At 41.3% G+C, this 21,770-nt stretch overlaps 1 protein-coding gene and 1 long non-coding RNA gene across 2 annotated transcripts; both read left to right on the top strand.

Annotated features, from left to right (window-relative positions):
• The first annotated feature begins 2,893 nt into the window (after window positions 1–2,893).
• LOC135154201 (uncharacterized) lies at window positions 2,894–11,118 on the top strand. Its single transcript, XM_064099532.1, has 2 exons — window positions 2,894–3,079; window positions 3,806–11,118. Exon 2 carries the CDS (start codon window positions 5,392–5,394, stop codon window positions 11,116–11,118), a length of 5,727 nt encoding a protein of 1,908 aa, XP_063955602.1. The 5' UTR covers window positions 2,894–3,079; window positions 3,806–5,391.
• Window positions 11,119–11,385: 267 nt separating this feature from the next.
• Window positions 11,386–12,635, top strand: LOC135154148 (uncharacterized). Its single transcript, XR_010293564.1, has 2 exons — window positions 11,386–11,798; window positions 12,525–12,635. It is a non-coding gene; the product is annotated as an uncharacterized LOC135154148 (long non-coding RNA).
• The last annotated feature ends 9,135 nt before the right edge of the window (window positions 12,636–21,770 follow it).

Raw genomic sequence — 21,770 nt, 5'->3', positions numbered from 1 at the left:
AATGATATCATATTGCACTTTCTATGTTTTTTTTTTTTTGTTTTTTTTTTTTTGGGGGGGACCCTCCGAGCCCCCTCCCATCAGTATGCCACTGTTCAAAGGCACCATAACCTCTGTAGCACACAATGAAAGGATTTGAAGAAAAAAACACGCTCTCCCATACTTCGGTTTAAATAAAATTTGTTCTTGCCTTAAGAAGGAATATTCAAAGCTAAAAGAGAACATATTAAAAAGGAACAAGAGAACAATTTAAGCAAATAAGTAGATTTGGAAATGAATATCAACCACATAATTCAACAATTATGGCAAAGATTATGAAAAGGTTAAGAGGAAGTCTGCCGATTAGCAAGAAGTCCGACCAAGTCCGACCATCATATTTATCATTTTATGCCATTTTGGCGCAAGCCTCCTTTTTAAACCCAGACAAAAACATTCCGTGTTCGCTCAAGCATGAACAAAACTAAATTATTTTAACGGCATTTGAAGGATAAGACTTCAGAGCACCTATTGACACCAAAATAAAGAGATCATAATTCGAAACAAAAAGTTTATAGACTTTTTACATCTGTCCCGTTTTTTTTATACGCACTGTATAGAGGGGATACATTGTGGGGTAAGAAATTCAAATGCAACGCCCGTGGACGCTGTCAAACTATCCCGGAGTTCATCCAATTTTCTTTTTCACATATGAGGTTATAATGCACTTCCAACATAATGTAAATGTTCTGCCGTCTTCCTATCATATAGAGTTATGCTAGTGTATAGTTCTTATTTCTCTACGAGATGTTATGTTTAATGTTAGTAATAATACTATACAGTGACCTATAGAAAAAAAGACGTTGCTGAATAGGTCATGTTGTGTTGAAATGAAATAAATGAAAAGAGTGTATAGAAAATCATGCAATTGCAAATTTAATATAACATGTGAACGGTTATATCTTTCCGTCAACACATACACTAACATTTCGAGATGTCATATAGTATTTGGATGTATGCGTTTTAACAAGTCTTCTTGTGGCTTTTGAGTACATTCCCGTTTCCCATTCATTTATCTTTCAACTTGTTCTATATGCTAACAGTACTTTGATTATTACTTTCGTCGGTATTTATTGATGTTTTAATTTTTTAATTCATTCGTTCTAAATATACAATTTCTAATGTTCACTTCCTACTCTTTTTGTTACTATTGTATGTGAATTAATAATAATCTTAAACGTAAAAAAAGGTCCAAATTATTGCTGCAGAAAACACGTTGTACCTTGGACCCTCGACAGACACTTAATTATATACGTCATACGGTCATAAAAATCTTAAGAAAATACGTCGTTATCAATAATCCATTAAACGTACCTGTACGCCAGACACGCTTACCACATTTCAATTTGTGGCATAAAAGATTCAAGAAAAGTTTACATAATATTTATCTGAACTTAACTGAACAAATAATTCTGTAGTGGAACCGTGCTGAATAAAAAAAGAATATCATGAACGTGGAGTAATTTTGTCAATTTCCTTACCTTGTCGCTTGAGCCCAGTCGATTCGATTTACTTCACGGCTAATGAGCGCTGTCACCTTCAAAAAGTTGGCAACTCCGAAATAACGACGATACAATTCCAACCGGTGGTAAAACTTACGAGCCACATTAGCACCCTAATGATGGCGTCCAACGAATTCTGCAAATACCGTAAAGGACAGATATGAATGCTAAAAACTTGAAGGCATGCCTAAAGAGTTACTTCATTGGTATGCTAGGCGAGCATATAGCAAAAGTCTTTCAATAATCCAATCGGAGTAATAAAAGTGCTTATTGAACAATTCTGACGGTGATTGTAACCACGTGATATGACTTTAGTAAGCAGCTCGTGTTTGATGCGACCAATACCTTGGCAAATGAACTGTCTTCAATTATTAGTGGCGCAAAATGAATTTTATTTGCTGGCACGTCCCTAGTCTGTCGAGTCATCCATCCATCACCGAAGACAGGGGCATGAGCTGGACACCAAAAAACAGATCGATGCCTGGCCGACAAGATCTCAAAAATCCTGTGATCACAAGGCGCGTGCCTCGCTTTCCAAAATACCACCTCGGAAAAAAATATCGGAGCAGACGAGCATGAAAGGTGGGGGCTAGAATTGCAGAGGGATAGAGAGACGGTAAGGGGGAGATCAGCAGCTAAGCTCTTATTTTGATTTGATTTTCTTTCTTTTTTTTAAAGAAGAGATTAAGCGGAGGTGTCCGTTCAAGATCGCTGGCAATCTTTGAGGGTGCAGCGAAATTCAAGCCTGGATGACTTATTGTGCGACGCCGACCGTGCACGCGTCCATATGCGTTTTGTCGTTGTTTTTTTTTTTGTTCATGCTCGGTGCGCGGGCGGGCGATAGCTCATCATCTACCGTAGACAGTTTATGCACTTTGACAACCACTGACCGATAAAGCAATAAACCGAAGTGTTGTGCTCTATCTGGCGCAACGTGCCCTCCCAACACTGGGTTAAAGGTCAAGTTCACTCGGAAAAAAATGTTGATTTGAATAGATAGAGAAAAATCAAACATGGCATTCAACATAATCAATAACAGACATCCTCCCCCGAATCACCTCATTGTCAAGATGAAGTTGTGAACTTTTTTATTTAGGAGGGGCGGAGATGTTCAAAGGCTAATCATTTTGGAATATTGTGATTGAGTGATTCGGTAGGCCCTATATTCTTATATCACTGTGACTGAATTTAAAAAAATGTGTCGTGTGATCATAGTGTAAAGAGATCAAAAGGTAAGATCTTACGCCAGCGCGTGGCGTGTATGATCCTGACAGTAACTGCCCTTTTTTTAAACAATATTTTGCATGATGTCTCATCATGCATTCGAGGGGGTAACACTTTGTACATACGCCAGTTGTAAAGGCACTTCATACACCGTGCGGTTGTAATTGTCTATTTGGCATTCCATAATTTTATCGTCTGCGAAGATTGTAATTTTTGGCCCAAAACTGGGGCACGTTATGGCGATGGAAAAGGAATTGCATCGTTAATCGGCATATTATTTATGCCTGCCTGAGACTTTGGTAACAAGTGGCACAGTGGTAAGCATAAATAGAACTTTTAGGTTTAATTTCAAGAGAACTCGCTCAGTATGCATACAGCAATCAGTGTTATCCTACTGTAGAACTTCAATAGCTCGTGTATCAGATTGATGCATTGTACGCATAGTGTGCAGGTCTTTGTGTAGTACTATAATTATGAATATTTGTTTGTATGGAAATATACAGAAACTCTTAATCAGTATCGAATTTATTGTGTAATGATAACTCAACTAGATTAAACTCAAACCTCAGTCCTGAGGAAATAAGCACTCAAATACGCCAAAACTTGATATAAGATGGTTGACATTACATTTATTGCTCACATAACATTTTTGCAATTACATTGTCTATTTAAGCTGTTTTCGACACCCATTGTATACAGTTAAATACATTTACAAATATTCCTTATTTGTAGGATATCAGTTTAGAGTTTATTTCTAATTTTCACAACACTTAGTGTATTAAATACTGGACAGTATTGCTATTATGATAATTTAAGTCCAATTACTTTAAATTGAAGTTAATTGTTATTCACCTTAGTATAATGTTTAGACTCATAATACAGTGGAACCTTATTATTAAAGGCACTGATGTGGCAGACTTTACCTATAACAATGTATCTTCTCTCGTCCCAAGTGCCTCGTTATAATGCAGTTGCACTGTAACATGCTTTGATATGATGATATACTTATGTTGGATTTTGTTCATTTGTTTGTTTGTTTATAGTTTTTACGGGAATCTAAGGAACAAAGTGAATCAGCAAGCCAAAGAGTCAGCTTTGACCATAATGAAGAGACTAGATTCAATAAAGCTGTTTTGACTATTGTTTACCCAGTATGAGAACACGTGCGAGCTTTCGTTTGTTTGTCGTCGTAGTCCGGGCAGGCACAGTAAAAACACTTCCAACGTAGCGTCAAAATGGCCTCATCATCATCAACAAGCCTGATTATCAAGATGGAGCCAATAAATAGACGCTAGACATTTGAGTTGAGTTCAACATGACATTTCAGCTGGATGAACCTACGAACATACATATGTAACTACGTTTGGCGACGAGCACAGGATATACGCTAGAGATCAGCTAGAATTGCACCATAACGCATGAATCTCAGAATCTGAGTGGATGTTGATGGATTTTGATTTGGATTGTGAAACGATGTTGTGATCCAGTCATTTCTCATATGTCTCAATAGTTCGAGGTATGTAGAGCTGTGTATGGACGCTATGCAGTTTGATCTACACTAATGTTACAGTTACAATGAATTATGGTTGCAATGCAGCAGTGTCATCGATTTATTATTGAGGTGTATTATGGACGCTAAGCTGGAATCGGCCACAATCGTTATTATACACTGTTATAAAATACGTGGCTTTACCATAATTTGCACCAGCAGTTGGCATGCAGCCATAATGTAACAGGACTAAAGCCCATGTTAGCGGATCAGCCAAGCCCAAGTTCAAGACTATTCTGTGTCAGCCTCTCGTAGCAGCCCTAGCATAATTTATGAACTAGCCTAATCCAGCTGAAGTCCAGCTTGAACAACAGCCCGGGAATCGGCCCGGTCAAGCCATACAGCCCGGGAGCCAGCGTGGTTTAGTCTTGTACAGTCCAGGTCCAGCCAGGTTTGAACTTGAAGCATAAATCAAGCCAACAACATTGAATTTATAAATGAAACATTGGATCTGAACTTGATGAAATAAAAGTAGTTAGAACCAGAGCTATAATAGGCTCTGTGAAACTTCAAGACTCTTGATAACAAATTAACAGAGGTCAAGTAAAAGTTGAATTTTAATAACTATTTCATGTATAGTAGTCTATTGAAAAGTGTTTCCAATATGATTCTGCAAATACTGCATGTTTTGTTTGCAGGTAGCCAGCATTAGTTTTGTGCTCAAGTGACAAGAAAGTTAAAGGTGTAATTTCATTACAAAGTGATATTGACATTGCAGTTCAGAGTCAAGCAAGGAAGGAATATGTGGCGATGTTGAACTTTATCGCATGATCGCGTGGTCTGCATTCAAGCCCTTTTGATAAGCGAATTTTGAGGCGTGCGTAAAGGCTTTATTGGGAGATGTAAAATCAAATTACTATGGAGTATTTGTAATTGCATTAGCAAGAAGCATTTTAAGCGGTTTTACATTGATGAGGTTGGTAGGCTTAGCGCTGTAGCTTTGCTTAAATTGATGTTTGATTTCACTCTAGTTGCATGACAATTTAATTTGGTCAATTTGCTGTACAAGGTGCAAGTGCATGGTTTAGCATAAGAGGCCAGCTCCTTATTACACTTCTGTTGTGTCAAAGCCAATTAAACATGGCAGATTCAAGAAAGTCATCAAGGGAGAGGCAGCCCACGGAAAAAATGGCCGCTCTTCAGGCCTCTGAAGAATCAAAGACAGAGCGGAAGTTTTTCAAGATGTATGGCTCCCTTAAGGCCACAGTAAAGGCAGCTAGAACAATCATTAAGACAGAGACAGAAGAAGGTCCCATCAAACAACAGATATCCATACTGGAAGCTGGAGAGAGGGAATTGATGGAAACCTACGAGATTTTGAGGAGACACAAGGTCCCCATAAGAGAGGCCACCACGAGGATGGACCGTGCCAACGCAATGGTCAGAGATAGCCTCAACGCCTTGGAAGAAGTTCTGGGATCCCTAGAAGGTCCTTTTGACGCCGAGGATCGGAAGCAGATAGCGAAAGAATTCTTGAAACAAGAATATGCTTCATCGGTCTTCAGCTCAATTTTAAGCGAAATGGACCAAGGGGTTGAAACCAGCCAACTGCGTGGAGCCACACCAGTAATTGACATTGATAGCAATCCTGGACAGCCTGTAGAATCTCGTAACACACCATCACTTCTTCCTCAAGACAAAATGTACCCAGGAGTTGGAGTAAACCAACCACCTGAAGGTATTCAAGGGCAGTCAGCAGAATTTCCTGCCAAGACGTCATCTCCTTCCTTTCAAGATGAGATGGGCCCAGAGTTTAGAGTAGGCCAGCTACATGATAGTCTACCTGATTCGCATGTGGAACCTCGTGACAAGACACCACTACAGCCGCCTCAGACAACGTCGGTTGACGTCCAGGGCTTATGTAAGGCTTTAGCAGACAACATGTACCACACAAGACTTCCGATGCCAGTGCCACGCACCTTTAGTGGGGATCCGCTCGAGTTTGTAGAGTTCGACAAAGGTTTCAAGACTTTGATCGAAAACCGTGGCATACCACCAACAGAGATGCTGTATTATCTGAAGCAGTACCTGACTGGTCCGGCAAGGGAGGCCGTGGAAGGTTTCTTTTTCGGGGACTCCAAAGAGGCATATGATGGGGCATGGAGGTGCCTTCGACAGAGGTATGGTCATCCTTTTAATATCCAACAAGCGTTCCGGAAGAAGCTAAGTGCTTGGCCGAAGATAGCCTCCAAAGATGCCATAGGTCTTCAGAAGTTTGCGGACTACTTAAAGTCTTGTGATGATGCTATGCCATATGTCACTGGCCTCCAGGTGCTAAACGACTGCTATGAGAATCAAAAGATGATAGCCAAACTTCCAGACTGGCTGATTAGTAGCTGGAATAGGGTGGTATCAAATGAGTTGGAAGGCGGCAGCTATCCTTCATTTTCTAAGTTTGTGAAATTTGTTGCTAAGGAGGCAAGGATAGCCAACAATCCCATTTCTTCTCTAGGTGCCCTGAAATCTGATGACTCTCAAAGAGAATCAAGTCCCAAGACCTTCAAGATCAAGCGAGAAGCAAGAAATAAAGGATCTGCTTTGGCTGTCAACACCAAGGAAAGTGCCAAAGGCAAGAACATCCCAAACCAAGTCAAGAAGGCTCCAAAACCTTGCTGCCTGTGTAGTGAAACTGGACACAAGTCCGAGGACTGTGACAAGTTTTTGGCCAAGCCACTTTCTGAACGCAGGAAGTTTGTTCAAGAAAATCATGTATGCTTTGGTTGCTTACAGAAGGGGCATTTTTCTAAGGCATGTAAACAAAGGCTGAAGTGTAGTACATGTGGTAAGCGCCATCCCACGGCTCTTCATGAGGAAAACCCTACGATAAGAGAGGACAATGCGCACAAGAGTGAAGGAGCTTCTAAGGACAGGGCTACGTCTTGCCAAGTCCGTTCTGGAAAACAAGCTAGCACTTCGATGATTGTACCAGTGTGGGTCGCGGCAGAACAAGCACCATCGTCAGAGATTCTGACTTACGCCCTCCTGGATACCCAGAGTGATTCATCGTTCATTCTAGATGAAGTAGCGCAAGCCCTGAATGCTAAGCAGCAACCCATACGCTTAAAGTTATCTACTATGACTTCGTCATCGAACATTGATTGCAGCGTGACCTCAAGTATCTTAGTTAGAGGTATGATGTCGCCCTCCCAGCTCAAGATAGGAAAATGCTATACGCGTGACTTCATACCGACTGATAGAGAACACATCCCAAGCAGAAGTACTGCTGAAAAGTGGACTCATCTCCAAGATGTTGCAAGAGAGATGCCAGCACTTCAGAGATGCGAAGTCGGCCTACTGATAGGCTATAATTGCCCAAGAGCTCTGACACCAAGACAAGTAGTTACTGGTAGCGATGTAGAACCATTTGCTGTTCGAACTGACCTCGGCTGGAGTATTGTTGGCTTTGCCGAAGAAGAGAATGCCATGGACTTCAGTAGCCAGTGTGGGAGGGTTTCTACTCGCGAGATACCATTTCCGAAGCCAAAGGAGATCATAGGGTTGCTTGAGGCAGATTTCGCAGAGGACAAATCGCCGGACAAAGCATGCTCTCAGAATGACCTACAATTCTTGAAACACCTTGAGACCAACATTGTACAATGCGAGGATGGTCATTTGCAGATGCCGCTGCCCTTCAAGACCCGGCCAAACCTTCCAAGCAATAAAAGGTTGGCAACCGTTCGATTCGAACACCTCCATCGAAAGCTTAAGAAGGACGAAGCATATAGAGACAACTATACAAGCTTCATGACAGATATCATTAATGGTGGCTTTGCAGAACAAGTAGAGACCAAGGCGCCGCCTGGAGAAACAAATTACATACCACATCATGGTGTGTACCATCCAATAAAGAAGAAGATGAGAATAGTGTTTGATTGTTCCGCGAAGTACGGCGGCACCTGCCTTAACGATCATCTGCTCAAGGGACCGGACATGATAAACTCATTGGTGGGAGTCCTTTGTCGGTTCAGGAAGCACAATGTAGCAGTGCTATGTGATGTTGAGAAGATGTTCTTTCAGTTTAGGGTCGCTGAGGATGACCGAGACCTCCTGCGCTTCCTGTGGTTCCAAGATAACGACATCAACAAGGAGCCAGTGGATTATCGCATGAACGTCCATCTTTTTGGTGCCGCTTCTTCGCCAGGTTGCGCCAATTATGGCTTAAAGTATCTGGCTAGACATTGCAGCAATGAATTTCCATTGGCATCTCGTTTCGTCGAGCGCAGCTTCTATGTGGATGATGGGCTGGTGAGTGTATCCAGTGAAGAGGAAGCCATTCAGTTGGCCAATGAAGCCAGACAACTTTGCAGCAAGGGTGGCTTACGTCTCCACAAGTTTGTTTCGAATTCTAAGGCAGTTCTGGAGAGTCTGCCAAAGTCTGAGCGTGCCAGTGATGTCACTGACTCAAACTTGGATTTTGAGGATCAAGTAGAGCGTGCTCTGGGGATAGTTTGGAATGTGGCCACGGATGCCTTTTGTTTAAGAATTTCCCTGAAAGAGAAACCAATGACACGGCGGGGAATTCTGTCCATAGTCGCATCCCTTTATGACCCTCTCGGATTTGTGGCTCCGGTCGTTCTCGATGGCAAGAGAATCCTTCAAGAAATGTGTCGTAGCGGGCTTGGGTGGGATGATCCAGTATCCGAGAACCTGCAATCAAGGTGGGAGCAATGGTGTAAGGAAATCCCGCAGCTAGAGGAGCTAAGAATACCTCGGTGTTATCATCCTGCTGAGTTTGGTGATCCTGTAACAGTGCAGCTACACCATTTCTCGGATGCCAGCAAGTCTGGTTATGGCCAATGCTCTTATTTGCGTCTTGTTAACCAGAAAGGAGAAGTTCACTGTTGTCTGATCTTCGGCAAATCAAGGGTTGCGCCAACCAAGGTGGTTACAATTCCCAGGTTAGAGTTGACAGCGGCAGTTGTGTCAGCTAAGGTGCACTCTATGTTGAAAGAAGAGCTAGAGTATCATGATGCCGAAGATTTCTTCTGGACAGATTCCCAAGTAGTCCTGGGATACATCCACAATGATGCGCGGAGGTTCCACACGTTTGTTGCTAATCGAGTCCAGCTAATTAGAGATAGGACTTCTCCCGACCAATGGCATTATGTCTCGACTGATCAGAACCCTGCTGACCATGCTTCCAGAGGATTGAGCGTAAGTCAGCTGGGTAGCACAAATTGGTTCCAAGGACCAAGCTTCCTCTGGGAGAAAGACTTTGCAGTAGGAAGTATCTCTCCGACACTCGCCGTTGGGGATCCGGAAGTGAGAGCAACCAACCTATCGACAACTACTCATTCGGAACCGTTGAACCTCCTCTCGCGCCTTACCAGGATCTCTAGTTGGAAGATGATGATCAAGGTATTGGCTCGTCTACGGATGGTAGTGAAGGGAGCAAGACAAGGTTCCTTAGTTCGTGAGAGAAAGGACGCAGAGCTGTTCGTTCTGCGGTTAGTTCAACAGGAAGCTTACCCTGAAGAAATCAAGGCTCTGACGTCGGACAAGACCGTTAAAACGACAAGTACCATCCATGACCTTGACCCAATAATCCTTGATGGGATCACGCGAGTGAAGGGCAGACTTGGCGAACTATCGACAGAAGTGGCTCACCCTGTTATCCTGCCCAAGCGTAGCCCTATCACTCGGGCGATTATCCGCCACTTCCATGAGGACATCAAACATCAGGGTCGAGGAATGACGCAGAATCACCTGAGAGCCAATGGATTCTGGATTGTAAACGGATCTAAAGTCGTTGCAGAGGTATTGCGAAAGTGTGTGTCATGCAGACGTCTTCGTAGGCCTCAAGAAGAGCAGAAAATGGCAAACTTGCCAAGAGATCGAGTAGAACCTTCGGCTCCTTTCACGAATGTGGGTATGGATTGTTTCGGTCCTTTCTTTGTAAGGAGAGGTCGTTCTGATATTAAGCGATATGGGCTTATATTCACATGTCTCTGTTCAAGAGGTATCCACATTGAGATGCTCGACGACATGACTACCGACGCATTCATCAATGCTCTCCGCTGTTTCATAGCAATTAGGGGAGCTGTCAGACAGATTAGGTGCGACCAAGGCAGTAACTTCGTAGGAGCAAGAAACGAGCTCCAATCTGCATTGAGAGAGATGACTTCAGACCAAGTGAATACGTACCTTGCAGACCAGCAATGTGAATTTGTCTTCAACGCCCCTCACTCAAGTCACGCAGGTGGCGTGTGGGAAAGACAGATTCGAACCGTCAGAAGTGTCTTAAGGGCTACCATAGACCTGTGTCCAGGAAGACTCACAGACTCCGCTCTTCGTACCTTGTTTTACGAAGCCATGGCAATCGTCAATAGCCGACCGTTAACAGTGACCAATATGAATGACCCAAGTGCGGATGCACCTCTCACGCCAAACCACCTCCTTACTCTGAAGAGGACGGTTCCGTTGCCCCCTCCTGGGCAATTTGTGAAGGAGGATGTGTACACGCGTAAAGCCTGGAGAAGGGTTCAGTTCTTACTGGAACAGTTCTGGTCAAGATGGCGGAAAGAGTACTTGTTGGGACTTCAAAGACGACAGAAATGGACGATGCCCAGACGGAATTTACAAGTGGGAGACATTGTATTGCTCACTGACGATGAAGCTCCGCGTATGAAATGGCCAATTGCGATGGTCGCAGAAGCCACTCCTGATGAAGATGGTCTGGTCAGACGGGTACAGGTGCGCGTTGGAACGAAAGACCTTGACAACAAAGGTCGTCCAAACAAGAAGCTTGCCGAATACTGGAGGCCGGTTCAGAAGCTCGTACTGCTTCTGGAAAAGGTACCTCCATAGAGCAGGTATGTATGTACACTTGAGATTGTTTGGAGCGGGTACGAATGTTTGACCTTGCATTTGCACATGTACTTCGTTTTCTGGTACAGTTTAAAAATTTAGGACTCGAATTCTGATCTTGTTTGCTGCGAATTTTAGATACACAGCGCTTAAATATTGTCGCAACCTTTAAGCTTGCCTTACAACCTTTGCAGTGTGTGTTATAATCTTTTACAGCACATGTTATAAACGTGCATTGTTTGAGTTCCGCATCATCACTTATGTCATTCTGGTTTGATCAAGCTATTCAATTGCCATGTTATTCGTGTTGTAGATTGCAAATGTACCAATTTACATGCAAGAGGTGTATGGAGTGCTTGCTTAAAAATTTCCATATTATGGTCACATTATTTCACATGCACCACTTATGTAATACTAGTAAATGCATTTTCATATATATGTAAGTGTACTCATGCATGTGATTATGTTACCAGTGAAGGCAAATTTGGTGGGAGTGTAAAGGCACTTCATACACCGTGCGGTTGTAATTGTCTATTTGGCATTCCATAATTTTATCGTCTGCGAAGATTGTAATTTTTGGCCCAAAACTGGGGCACGTTATGGCGATGGAAAAGGAATTGCATCGTTAATCGGCATATTATTTATGCCTGCCTGAGACTTTGGTAACAAGTGGCACAGTGGTAAGCATAAATAGAACTTTTAGGTTTAATTTCAAGAGAACTCGCTCAGTATGCATACAGCAATCAGTGTTATCCTACTGTAGAACTTCAATAGCTCGTGTATCAGATTGATGCATTGTACGCATAGTGTGCAGGTCTTTGTGTAGTACTATAATTATGAATATTTGTTTGTATGGAAATATACAGAAACTCTTAATCAGTATCGAATTTATTGTGTAATGATAACTCAACTAGATTAAACTCAAACCTCAGTCCTGAGGAAATAAGCACTCAAATACGCCAAAACTTGATATAAGATGGTTGACATTACATTTATTGCTCACATAACATTTTTGCAATTACATTGTCTATTTAAGCTGTTTTCGACACCCATTGTATACAGTTAAATACATTTACAAATATTCCTTATTTGTAGGATATCAGTTTAGAGTTTATTTCTAATTTTCACAACACTTAGTGTATTAAATACTGGACAGTATTGCTATTATGATAATTTAAGTCCAATTACTTTAAATTGAAGTTAATTGTTATTCACCTTAGTATAATGTTTAGACTCATAATACAGTGGAACCTTATTATTAAAGGCACTGATGTGGCAGACTTTACCTATAACAATGTATCTTCTCTCGTCCCAAGTGCCTCGTTATAATGCAGTTGCACTGTAACATGCTTTGATATGATGATATACTTATGTTGGATTTTGTTCATTTGTTTGTTTGTTTATAGTTTTTACGGGAATCTAAGGAACAAAGTGAATCAGCAAGCCAAAGAGTCAGCTTTGACCATAATGAAGAGACTAGATTCAATAAAGCTGTTTTGACTATTGTTTACCCAGTATGAGAACACGTGCGAGCTTTCGTTTGTTTGTCGTCGTAGTCCGGGCAGGCACACCAGTCGTATTCCACCTGTAACATGTTTACACCAGAACAGATTCCCGGCGGGTTGGAACAATGGATACCCCTCGTATCCAATAACCCCCTCTGTGATGGGGAAAGGGGTTTACAGAAAGGTGTTGGCTTACCTGAGATTTAAAAAAAAAAAGGGAAAGCGACAGAAAAGAGTGGAATAGAAAAAAAAGGAATGCATTAAGGTGAAAAGCGAGATCATTGCAAAGGCTGGTGGGGCGAAGCTCTTTCCTCCGGCGTATAAATATTATTAACGATTGAAGTTGTGGAACAAGAAGAGCAGCATAGAAAAAAAGCAAGCAGACACATACACCCTCGCGCACAAATACACACGTACGAATAAGAATGGGTAGATGGAATGATGGCCCATGACCATAATCAACATCAATCAATGATTGCATGACAATTTGTCCTTTCGAATATTCACATGGGCTTTCCTTAAAAAAAGGTGAAATATGCCTCATTGAGGTTTCCGGACCAGACATTTCTTAGGAGTGAAGATTCTTTACTCCAAATTATCAGACGACTTCTATTCGTCTTTATTCTCTTTGTCATGTTCTTTTGCCTTGTGTCTATAAATGTCATTATAATTTATGTTGAATTACTTTGAGGGGTCCACAAAATACAAGCTATTGCTTTGCAGTGGATCCCTCCATTTTTAAGAAATATAAATCTATATTTTATTGTCATTTTTCAGTTATTGATTGTAATTGATATAACGCTATTTAGTTATTTCAAGTATAACGATGATACATATTTTGTTATTGAACTGACATAATTCTTTTGATCAAACTGTGTTTTTCTGATTTGTGTTTTGTAGGAAATGAAATGAATGAATGAATATTATTGACCATGCTTCTATATATATTAAAAAAAAAACACTCTCACAAACGTTTCCGTTATACTCTCCTTGCTTTTGTCGTAAAGGCCTCATTTTCTCCATTGCCTCGCCCCCTCTTCGCCCCCACCTCCCATTTGCTTCATTTCCATATTATTTTTTCAGAATTCAATTTACCCATCTCTTTGCCTGTTCACTAAAACGGTAGTGAGGGTATCATGTGCGGCGATTTCGTGAGACTGTTGGCCCTCGTCGGTGGACATGTTGGAGGGGGGGTGGGGCGAGATGATCCTTTCCTCTAGACTGCTGTACACAATTTGAATTTCCAGGGGGACACCCCCCCCCCCCGAGATCTCCGTCCATGTTGTCACGTTGAGCATAATATACTTTGCATTTCATATTATATATATGAAATGCAAACTATATTAAAAAGATGGAACCTATTCAACAATATATGTACTCTGAGCAAGGAGTTGTTAAATGGGACGAATTCTTAACAAGGATGAATACCTTAATGCAGTTTGACGGAATTTGAAATCCATCTTCATAGATGAAAAAGTATATAATATCTTAAATTCGTCCCTAAATGTAAGAAACATGCGTATATGAAGTAATAACACAATATTTAATATCATGAGTAATATTGGGTATTGCTATTGAATGACGTAAATTATTGCCAAGGACGATTCCTTGGCGCTTGACGTGAAATAATATGTATCGATTTCCATTAATCATTGCTTTTCGCAAATGCAATTTTCTTTTCAAATAAGTCGTAAAAAGTTCATGGAATCGTTTTGTGTGAAGGATAGGGAATGGTAGCGAGTATATTTCAATTCCCATGGTGAAAAAGCAATTTGTCTAATTCCCCATAAACTCATTGGCCCGTATTCTGAAGTCGGGTTTAACTTAAACTCTGGTTTAAAGTTGTGGTTTAAGTATGGGAAGCCAAAAGTATCAACATTTTTATTAAGTTGAACGTTTCTTATGTTTACTGTGCTCTTTCCTGATTCATCGATGGTGAAGACAATAATCTATTTATAGTTCCTAGACAATTATGAATGATTTGAGAGCCAAATGAGCTGAAATATGGTATCTCTATACTGTTGGTGATTTATGTAAAAATTGGCTATCCATACTTAAACCACAACTTTAAATCTGAGTTTAAGTTAAACCTGCTATCAGAATACGGGCCAATGATTTCACCCTTTCAAATAATGACAGTCTGTAGTTCCGGCTGTTTACAGTTTCAATGGAAAAAAAGCAAGGGTATGTAATGGGGCAGCCGCAGGTCACATTTCGATAGAATATATAAAATAGAAAGAGGGGGGGGGGGGGCTTGAGAGGGAAGAGATTTTGGACCAACTGAGGACGTTACAAAATAATGGTATATTGTGAGAAAAAAGGACAAAAAAAGAAAATCAATTCAGTGTTAAGACGAGAGGGTGGGGATTAGAGGTAGACATGATAAGGCATCTTTGTAGATAGATAGATAGATAGATAGATAGATAGATAGATAGATAGATAGATAGATAGATAGATAGATAGATAGATAGATAGATAGATATATAGATAGATGGATAGAAGAAGGGAATGAGAAGAAGAAGCAGAAGGAGAAGAACGAGAGAAAGAGAGATAGAAAGAGATGATGAGAGAGGGATAGAGAAAGAGAAATCAAGAGATGTGCGGAAATGTCTCTCATGCCATCCGATGCAGCCAACTTCCTCTATACCATGTGAAGTCATCTCACCCTCGGGGAATACCGATTTCCCGTGGCTTTAATCGAGACACTCCTAACTTCAAAACTCTTCTCCTATTATGTTGCCTCCGGGTGAGCAGTGTTATAGAATCGTAGTTACGGGCTGGGTCAACGAAATTTACCGAGGTTTTTTTAGAAATTTACAAACAAATTTGTTTCATTTGTTTACTTTAATGTTTATTTGATTTTTTTTCCTATTATGGAGTCGAAGAATGGTGGAATCTAAGTTTAGATAACCAGTGACCCGTTACCATGGACCTATTACAAATAGGTCCATGCCGTAACACAAACCTGACCAATGATCGTAGAACATTTTACTACGATTGATTCCATTGGCTACAATGTACAATCAATCGTAAGAATCAAGCGTACGATTAATCGCAAACCTTTGTGTTATACCCCCATCTCACTAGATGGCGATTCCATTGCGATCGTCAAAAATCGACAAAGCGTGGTATAACGTAGCTTGATCTTTTCAATCTTCTCCGTCGTACCTTGATCTTTTCTGAAGCGGCAAGGATCGCCACCATCTTTATGGTCGCCACATAATTTTGAACATGTTCAAAACTTACGTAGCGAGATCGCGGAGGTGCTAAAGCGCATCACGATCGAGTCATGAGCGTATTACAAACGACATATTCGTAGCTGTAACGGAGCCCCAACGCATAAAGCGTAGTATAAGCGCATTAAAAGCGGCACCGATCGCCCGTGGTTTTCAGGCCCGTTCCCAAGACAATTCTGCTACGCTGCTTCCGTTTACAAGGCGCTCGACACGCTTCACACAGCTTCCACCACGACGCTTCCTTCTTTGGGTGGCATGTGGCACACGTTCTCAGCCCGCTACAGGCGTTCGCGTTGCGCTTTTGCTGCGCCGCTGATGACTGGGCAGCGATTGCGCAACAACCGTCCGCGCTGCTATAAAACGCCGTGCCGATGGTGGCGGATTATCATATTTGCAACAGATTACGAGGCGATACCACGGCGTTTTCAAACATACCTCCCAGAAAAAGGACCAGAAAAGGGAAAGCTGCCCAAGCTACCCCTCTTAGGCCGGCGGTCGAAGAGGAAGATCGAGGGGTTATGGTGGTGGTAGAGGAGGAGGAGGTAGAGGAGGAAGAGGAGGGGGTACAGGAGGAGGATGATAATCTTACTGCTGAGCCAGCTGGAAAGAGAAAAAAGACGCTCACATGTCTTGATGACGAAATGGGTTACCTCTGCAGAAATAAATAAATTGATTATGTTTTGAAAATAAATTGAATTCTAACCACAGTGACAGTAGACAACATCAAATTTTGTTAATGATTCGATCACTAATGTATTGATTGGCAGTCTTTAGGGAGATTCTGGCATTGTGCCCCCTCCCCCTCCCTTTTTATGAGTGCTCTCACATCAGTAGACTACTTCTTGTCAGCAAATTTGAAAAGAATTTACCAAATATTTTTGAGTGACAAACTTTGTGGAAAAATAAACAGAATATCAAAGATTTTTATGCCCTTTTATGAAATTCTGGATGCATCCCTCATATTAACTATTAGGCTCATCGACATCTTTTCAATGAAATTTTAAAAATATTGTATATTATGACTTAGGTGACAGCCAGGATCGGACCCTGTATCTTTTTGGCCTCCTCCTTCTCCTGTCCTCGCATTCAACTTTTAACTGATGTTCTTTTAGAATGCCAAGATGTATAAGTCCAACCAAATTCTGGACATCCATGTTGGTCGGAGGTTGGCAATCGACTGAAAAATGTGTCATGTGCCGCGATTAGTATGCCGATTGCTTGAAATCGTTTCAAGAGCCCATCATGAACGTAACATAATCGCTTCATTCGTAGCACCACCGTACCGAGGTCCTAATAAGCGTATGAGCCTCGTTGTACGATCGCTTTGATCGCAGAAGCAGCGCATCACATCTGCCTCGAATCGTCGCAAGAAAGTGGCATCGTCGTACTTTCAGCGTATTACCATCGCCTTCAGCGCAGGTCGGTCGCATAGAAGTTGCAGTGCAATCGTCTCGCAGGCTAAAAATAGAATTCGAGGAAGATTCTGCTACGATTTGCGGGATTTACACAGATCGCCATGGTCGCCACGATCGCCTTCCTAGTGAGATGGGGGTATTACGGGACCTTGGTCATGTCGATTATGTAGCTATTTTATAGATCAATTATTAAGCCAGGCACACACTACATTAAAAAAAAAACCTTATTTTTCAGAAAAAAAATATTTTGCAGAAAGCAATAACAGAATCATTCTGTAAATTCATAAAACAGGAATTTTTCTGCAATTTAAGAGAACATGTCTCTTTAAAAAAAGGGAAAAGGGTCTTTTATCTAAGGAAATTGTTAAGATTCCATACACCAAATACCAATTTCCTGAAATTTTACATGATATAATGTAAGATTACGCAATCTGGTAAGATTACAGGTGTTCTCAAGACTCTGCTGCAGGAACTTCTTATATTTTAAGGATACATTTTCTAACAGTGTATGCGATTCGTTGCGATCCGAACTTCAAATAATTTTTTGTAACATTGATATGAACATTTCACCCAATAAAATCTTAGCGATCAGAGTTGAGAATAGTACACTGTACAAAAAAATATTGGGTAAAATTTTAACCAGCCCGAGGGTAATTATGTGTCCAACCAATTTGGGGCAGTATTCTACCCAATGCGGGAAGCATATTGTCCAGTAAGGTTAAAAAAAATAAGCAGTAATTACTTTAGAATGGGCAAAATTTTCATCACACTGGATAAATAAAAATGCCCCAAAGTAAAGCCCAATATCGGTTGGACACATAATTACCCACACGGAACACTTTTACCAAATATTTTTTTAGAGTGTAATAACTGAAATCTAAACTCAATCTAGTTCGAGCCTATATAAAAACAACTTCAAATCCAAATCGTAATGACGTCATCATTGGCTGTAACTTGAAACCGATTTGGAATTTACTCTGACCACAGGACTGACTGAAAAGCAAAGTTATTGTTTTTTGTTATTACTAACATTATGACGAACTTCAAAAGAAATAATTTTACTTCTTGGAACTTTCACATTTATTGCAATATGCAAATTATTTTTAAAAATCGCGTCGGATCGCATAGTGTGCGCTGGGCTTTCAGATGTTCATGAAGGAGCAAGAAAGCAAAGCGACTGAACTATTCAATTGGTGTACATTATGTGCTTGTGTGTTATACATTGGTCACATTTCCTACGGCCGCCGTAGATTCTAAAATTTCTACGGCGAGTAGCAATTCTACGGTCGCCTCAGAATTTCTACGGCCACTTACTCTAGCGGTCACATATGTTACGGTCGCCGCACGGCGTATTTTTTAATTTATGGAGAAAAAAAAATCTGCGGCTGACGTATGTCCTTGAAATCATGACATTCGGTCGCCCTAGGGCGACCCTGCGCTGGCCGTAGGTTTTTGACAAATACTACGGCAGACGCGAGGTGGCCGCAAGGCGCCGTCACGGCGGCCGCAGGGGAACTATACAGTGAGTATACCATGAATTGCTTGTCACACTCATGATATTTTACATTAGACATTTCATCTCAGAAAGTTTTCAAAGTGTCGCACCATGCCCATGCGCGTATTCTGGGTGGGAGGGAGGGGGGGTTCGGGGCCCGGGGCCCCGGGTAGGCGAAAAGGGGGCGCCATGCAAAAAGAGGGAGGAAAGAAAGGGAAAGAAAAGGGAGATAAAGAAGGAGGGGGAAAGAAGAGAAAGAGAAAAGGGAGAAAAGAAAGAGAGAAGGAAACAAGAAGAAGAGAAAAGGAGAGAAGAGAAAAGGGGGAAAGGGGGAGTAATAAAAGTGGGGGGGGGGAAATTGATGTTCGACCTAGGAAGGGGGGGGGGGGTCGCCAAATTAATTTTTGACACTGATCTGAATATTATACGATCAGTAATGTTCGACCTAGGAAGGGAGGGGGGGGGGGGCAAATCGACCTTTGGGGTGATTCGCGCTTCGCGCTCGCATCGAATGATTAGTTAGATGGACATCCTGTTAATGATTACCTAAATTGCGTAGAATGTCTAGTTTTGGAACGAAATATAAAAAAAGGTTCAGCTCGCGCTTCGCGCTCGGATCGAATAATTTTTAAGTGCCCATCCATGTCCTGTTCATGATTACCAATAATGCTTAGAATTTCCAAACTTTGGGTCATTTTGGAATAAAGACAATTTTCAGCTCGCCCTGACAGATAGAGAGATACCCATCCTGCTCATGCTTACAAAACTTCTCAGAATATTCTATTTTCAGGTCTATACACAAGCTATCAAAAATCGCGTTCGCATTATTTATTTGGACTTATGAAATAAATCTCCCTTAACCATGTTAACTTGTTTGTATGAATAAAGTTAAGATGTTAATAAACGCTTTAGTCTTAAGTAAGGACTACGCCCTAGGAAACAACAAAAATCAGCATTTAACTCCCCATGATAATACTAATAATAATGATAATGATAATAACGTCATATTTTACCCAAGTTAGCCGCTGGTGAAAGGGCAATATCTGTGCTTCCTGGTCACATTTGTTCTATAAAAAAAGTGGTATTACATCATATCCATGGATAGATTACTTTTTATCAAGTCATCATTAAAAAAAGTGGTCTGCAGTTGCCCTTTTTCATGTGATTATGAAATAAGATAATTCAACATGCATTTAAGGCACCTGTTTGCCTGACGAGGAGGGGTCGCCATTTTTTCTGAAAAGTACACATGCATATGGGCCAAAATTATAGGTAGGGCCCCCGAGGTGCAAAATTCTAAATACGCGCCTGGTGGCTCCCGAGCAGATAACACAAAAGGAGAAGGGGAAAGGAGGGAAGAAAAACACGAGGGCAGCCGCACGGCCACCGTACGCTCGACGTACGGCCGCCGTAGACCGTTCTACGCCATGCCTACGGCTAGTCTAATTTCTACGGCGAGCGTAGAAAAGAAAAAATGTTATAACTCCGCGTTAAAATTCTGCGGCCACCCCTACGGCCTGTAAAAAGTAGGAATCCGCCGTACGTCGACCCTGCGGCCACCGCAGATTTTCTGCGGCCGCCGCAGAGATTTCTCGAATTCAGGTATCTACGGCCGCCGTACGGCCGCCGTAGAGCAAATGTGACCAAGGTATTATATGAAACAGGAAAGAGATCTGGGGCAGTTTTTAACCTTCCCTACTTCTGCCAGCTACAGCTGGAGATGGCGCCGGAAAGGGGTGTTATAGATTACTAGTCAGTTGGGTGCAAGAAACTCAAATAATTTTACTACAATCTAATAATTTGGAAATAATTATGTGCTATAGTCAAGTGCAACTAGAATATTATTCAAACATAAAAGACCCTTCATTTAGTCATTGTTTGACGAGTTTGTTTTAAAAAGAATGCTGATTCTCTTGGTAGCGGAAAAAAAATCCATTCGACACTGCACCACAAAACATCTTAACCATCACTGCATTGACATCTCGACCCCCATTTCAAATGACTAATCCCAACCCCTCTGAAATTGCAGATCATTGGGAAATTCCCGAGCTCGTGTTTCATCGGAGCATGATGCGGCGATACCGTATATCTCCACGAACTGAGACAACCCTCATGACTTTGTCTTTCAAAGAAGTTCCTATGAGCATGATGATGAAGGCGGGTTGTTTTACCAAATTATCCCCTTGTGCATATTAAGCGATTGCATTGTGGAATTGTGAGAGCCGAAGAAGACTTTAATTTGAAGCACGATCGTATACTAGTAACTTAAACCATGGACCCGACACCATGCTTTAACAAACTTTTGAAACAACTTTGATTTTTAAAGCAGAAACTAATATAAAATGCGTTTCATACATTTGTTGTATGTGGGTGTGTGTGGGGGGGGGGGATGGGGTTGCATTATACACACTAAGAATTTTTTGAACCCTAAATGAAACGCTTGATCCAACATTTTGGGGGTGTACTGTTGCACCCTAAGTGGAAAAAAGGTGCAAAGATACACATTTTCATTATTATGCACCAAGAAATGCTCGTTTGTTAAAGGTGCAACTTTGTACCTATAAGTTGCATATAATATTTGATATTATATTTTTTGTTTTATTTGAACCTTTATGACATGGTTCAGCTCTGCATCAGATATGTTGCTGAATGTAACTAACTGCACCCTTAAATGTGCACAAATCAGCATAATTGCATTCATCATTACCCCTTGGTTGCTCGTGTACCAACAGTTAGGGTTGGATTTGAACCCCTATTTCTTAGTGTTTAGGGTCACTATGCATATCATTTTTTATTTCTAATTTGACTTTCAGATTCGTTCATAAAGCTAAAATGGAGTACTGAAGAGAATCTCCCTCTTCCCATTGACCATATCCCTCCAGAAAGTACCAGTATTGCGCTTCAGTGGCAATGAGTGGTATTGTGATAACCACGGTTTAGTTTAACATGGGTTAACTAAGACCACACTTTTATGGAGTGCCTGTTGTCAACGTATTCATCA

This window comes from Lytechinus pictus, chromosome 5, assembly GCF_037042905.1.
Source record: "Lytechinus pictus isolate F3 Inbred chromosome 5, Lp3.0, whole genome shotgun sequence".
In the NCBI taxonomy this organism is placed as follows: domain Eukaryota; kingdom Metazoa; phylum Echinodermata; class Echinoidea; order Temnopleuroida; family Toxopneustidae; genus Lytechinus; species Lytechinus pictus.
Note: the sequence above shows the minus strand (reverse complement) of the source record. Positions and strands in the feature narration are given on the sequence as shown.

Excerpts from the sequence above, each read along its gene's own strand:
- LOC135154201 (XM_064099532.1), top strand. The coding sequence starts at position 5,392 with ATGGCAGATTCAAGAAAGTCATCAAGGGAGAGGCAGCCCACGGAAAAA.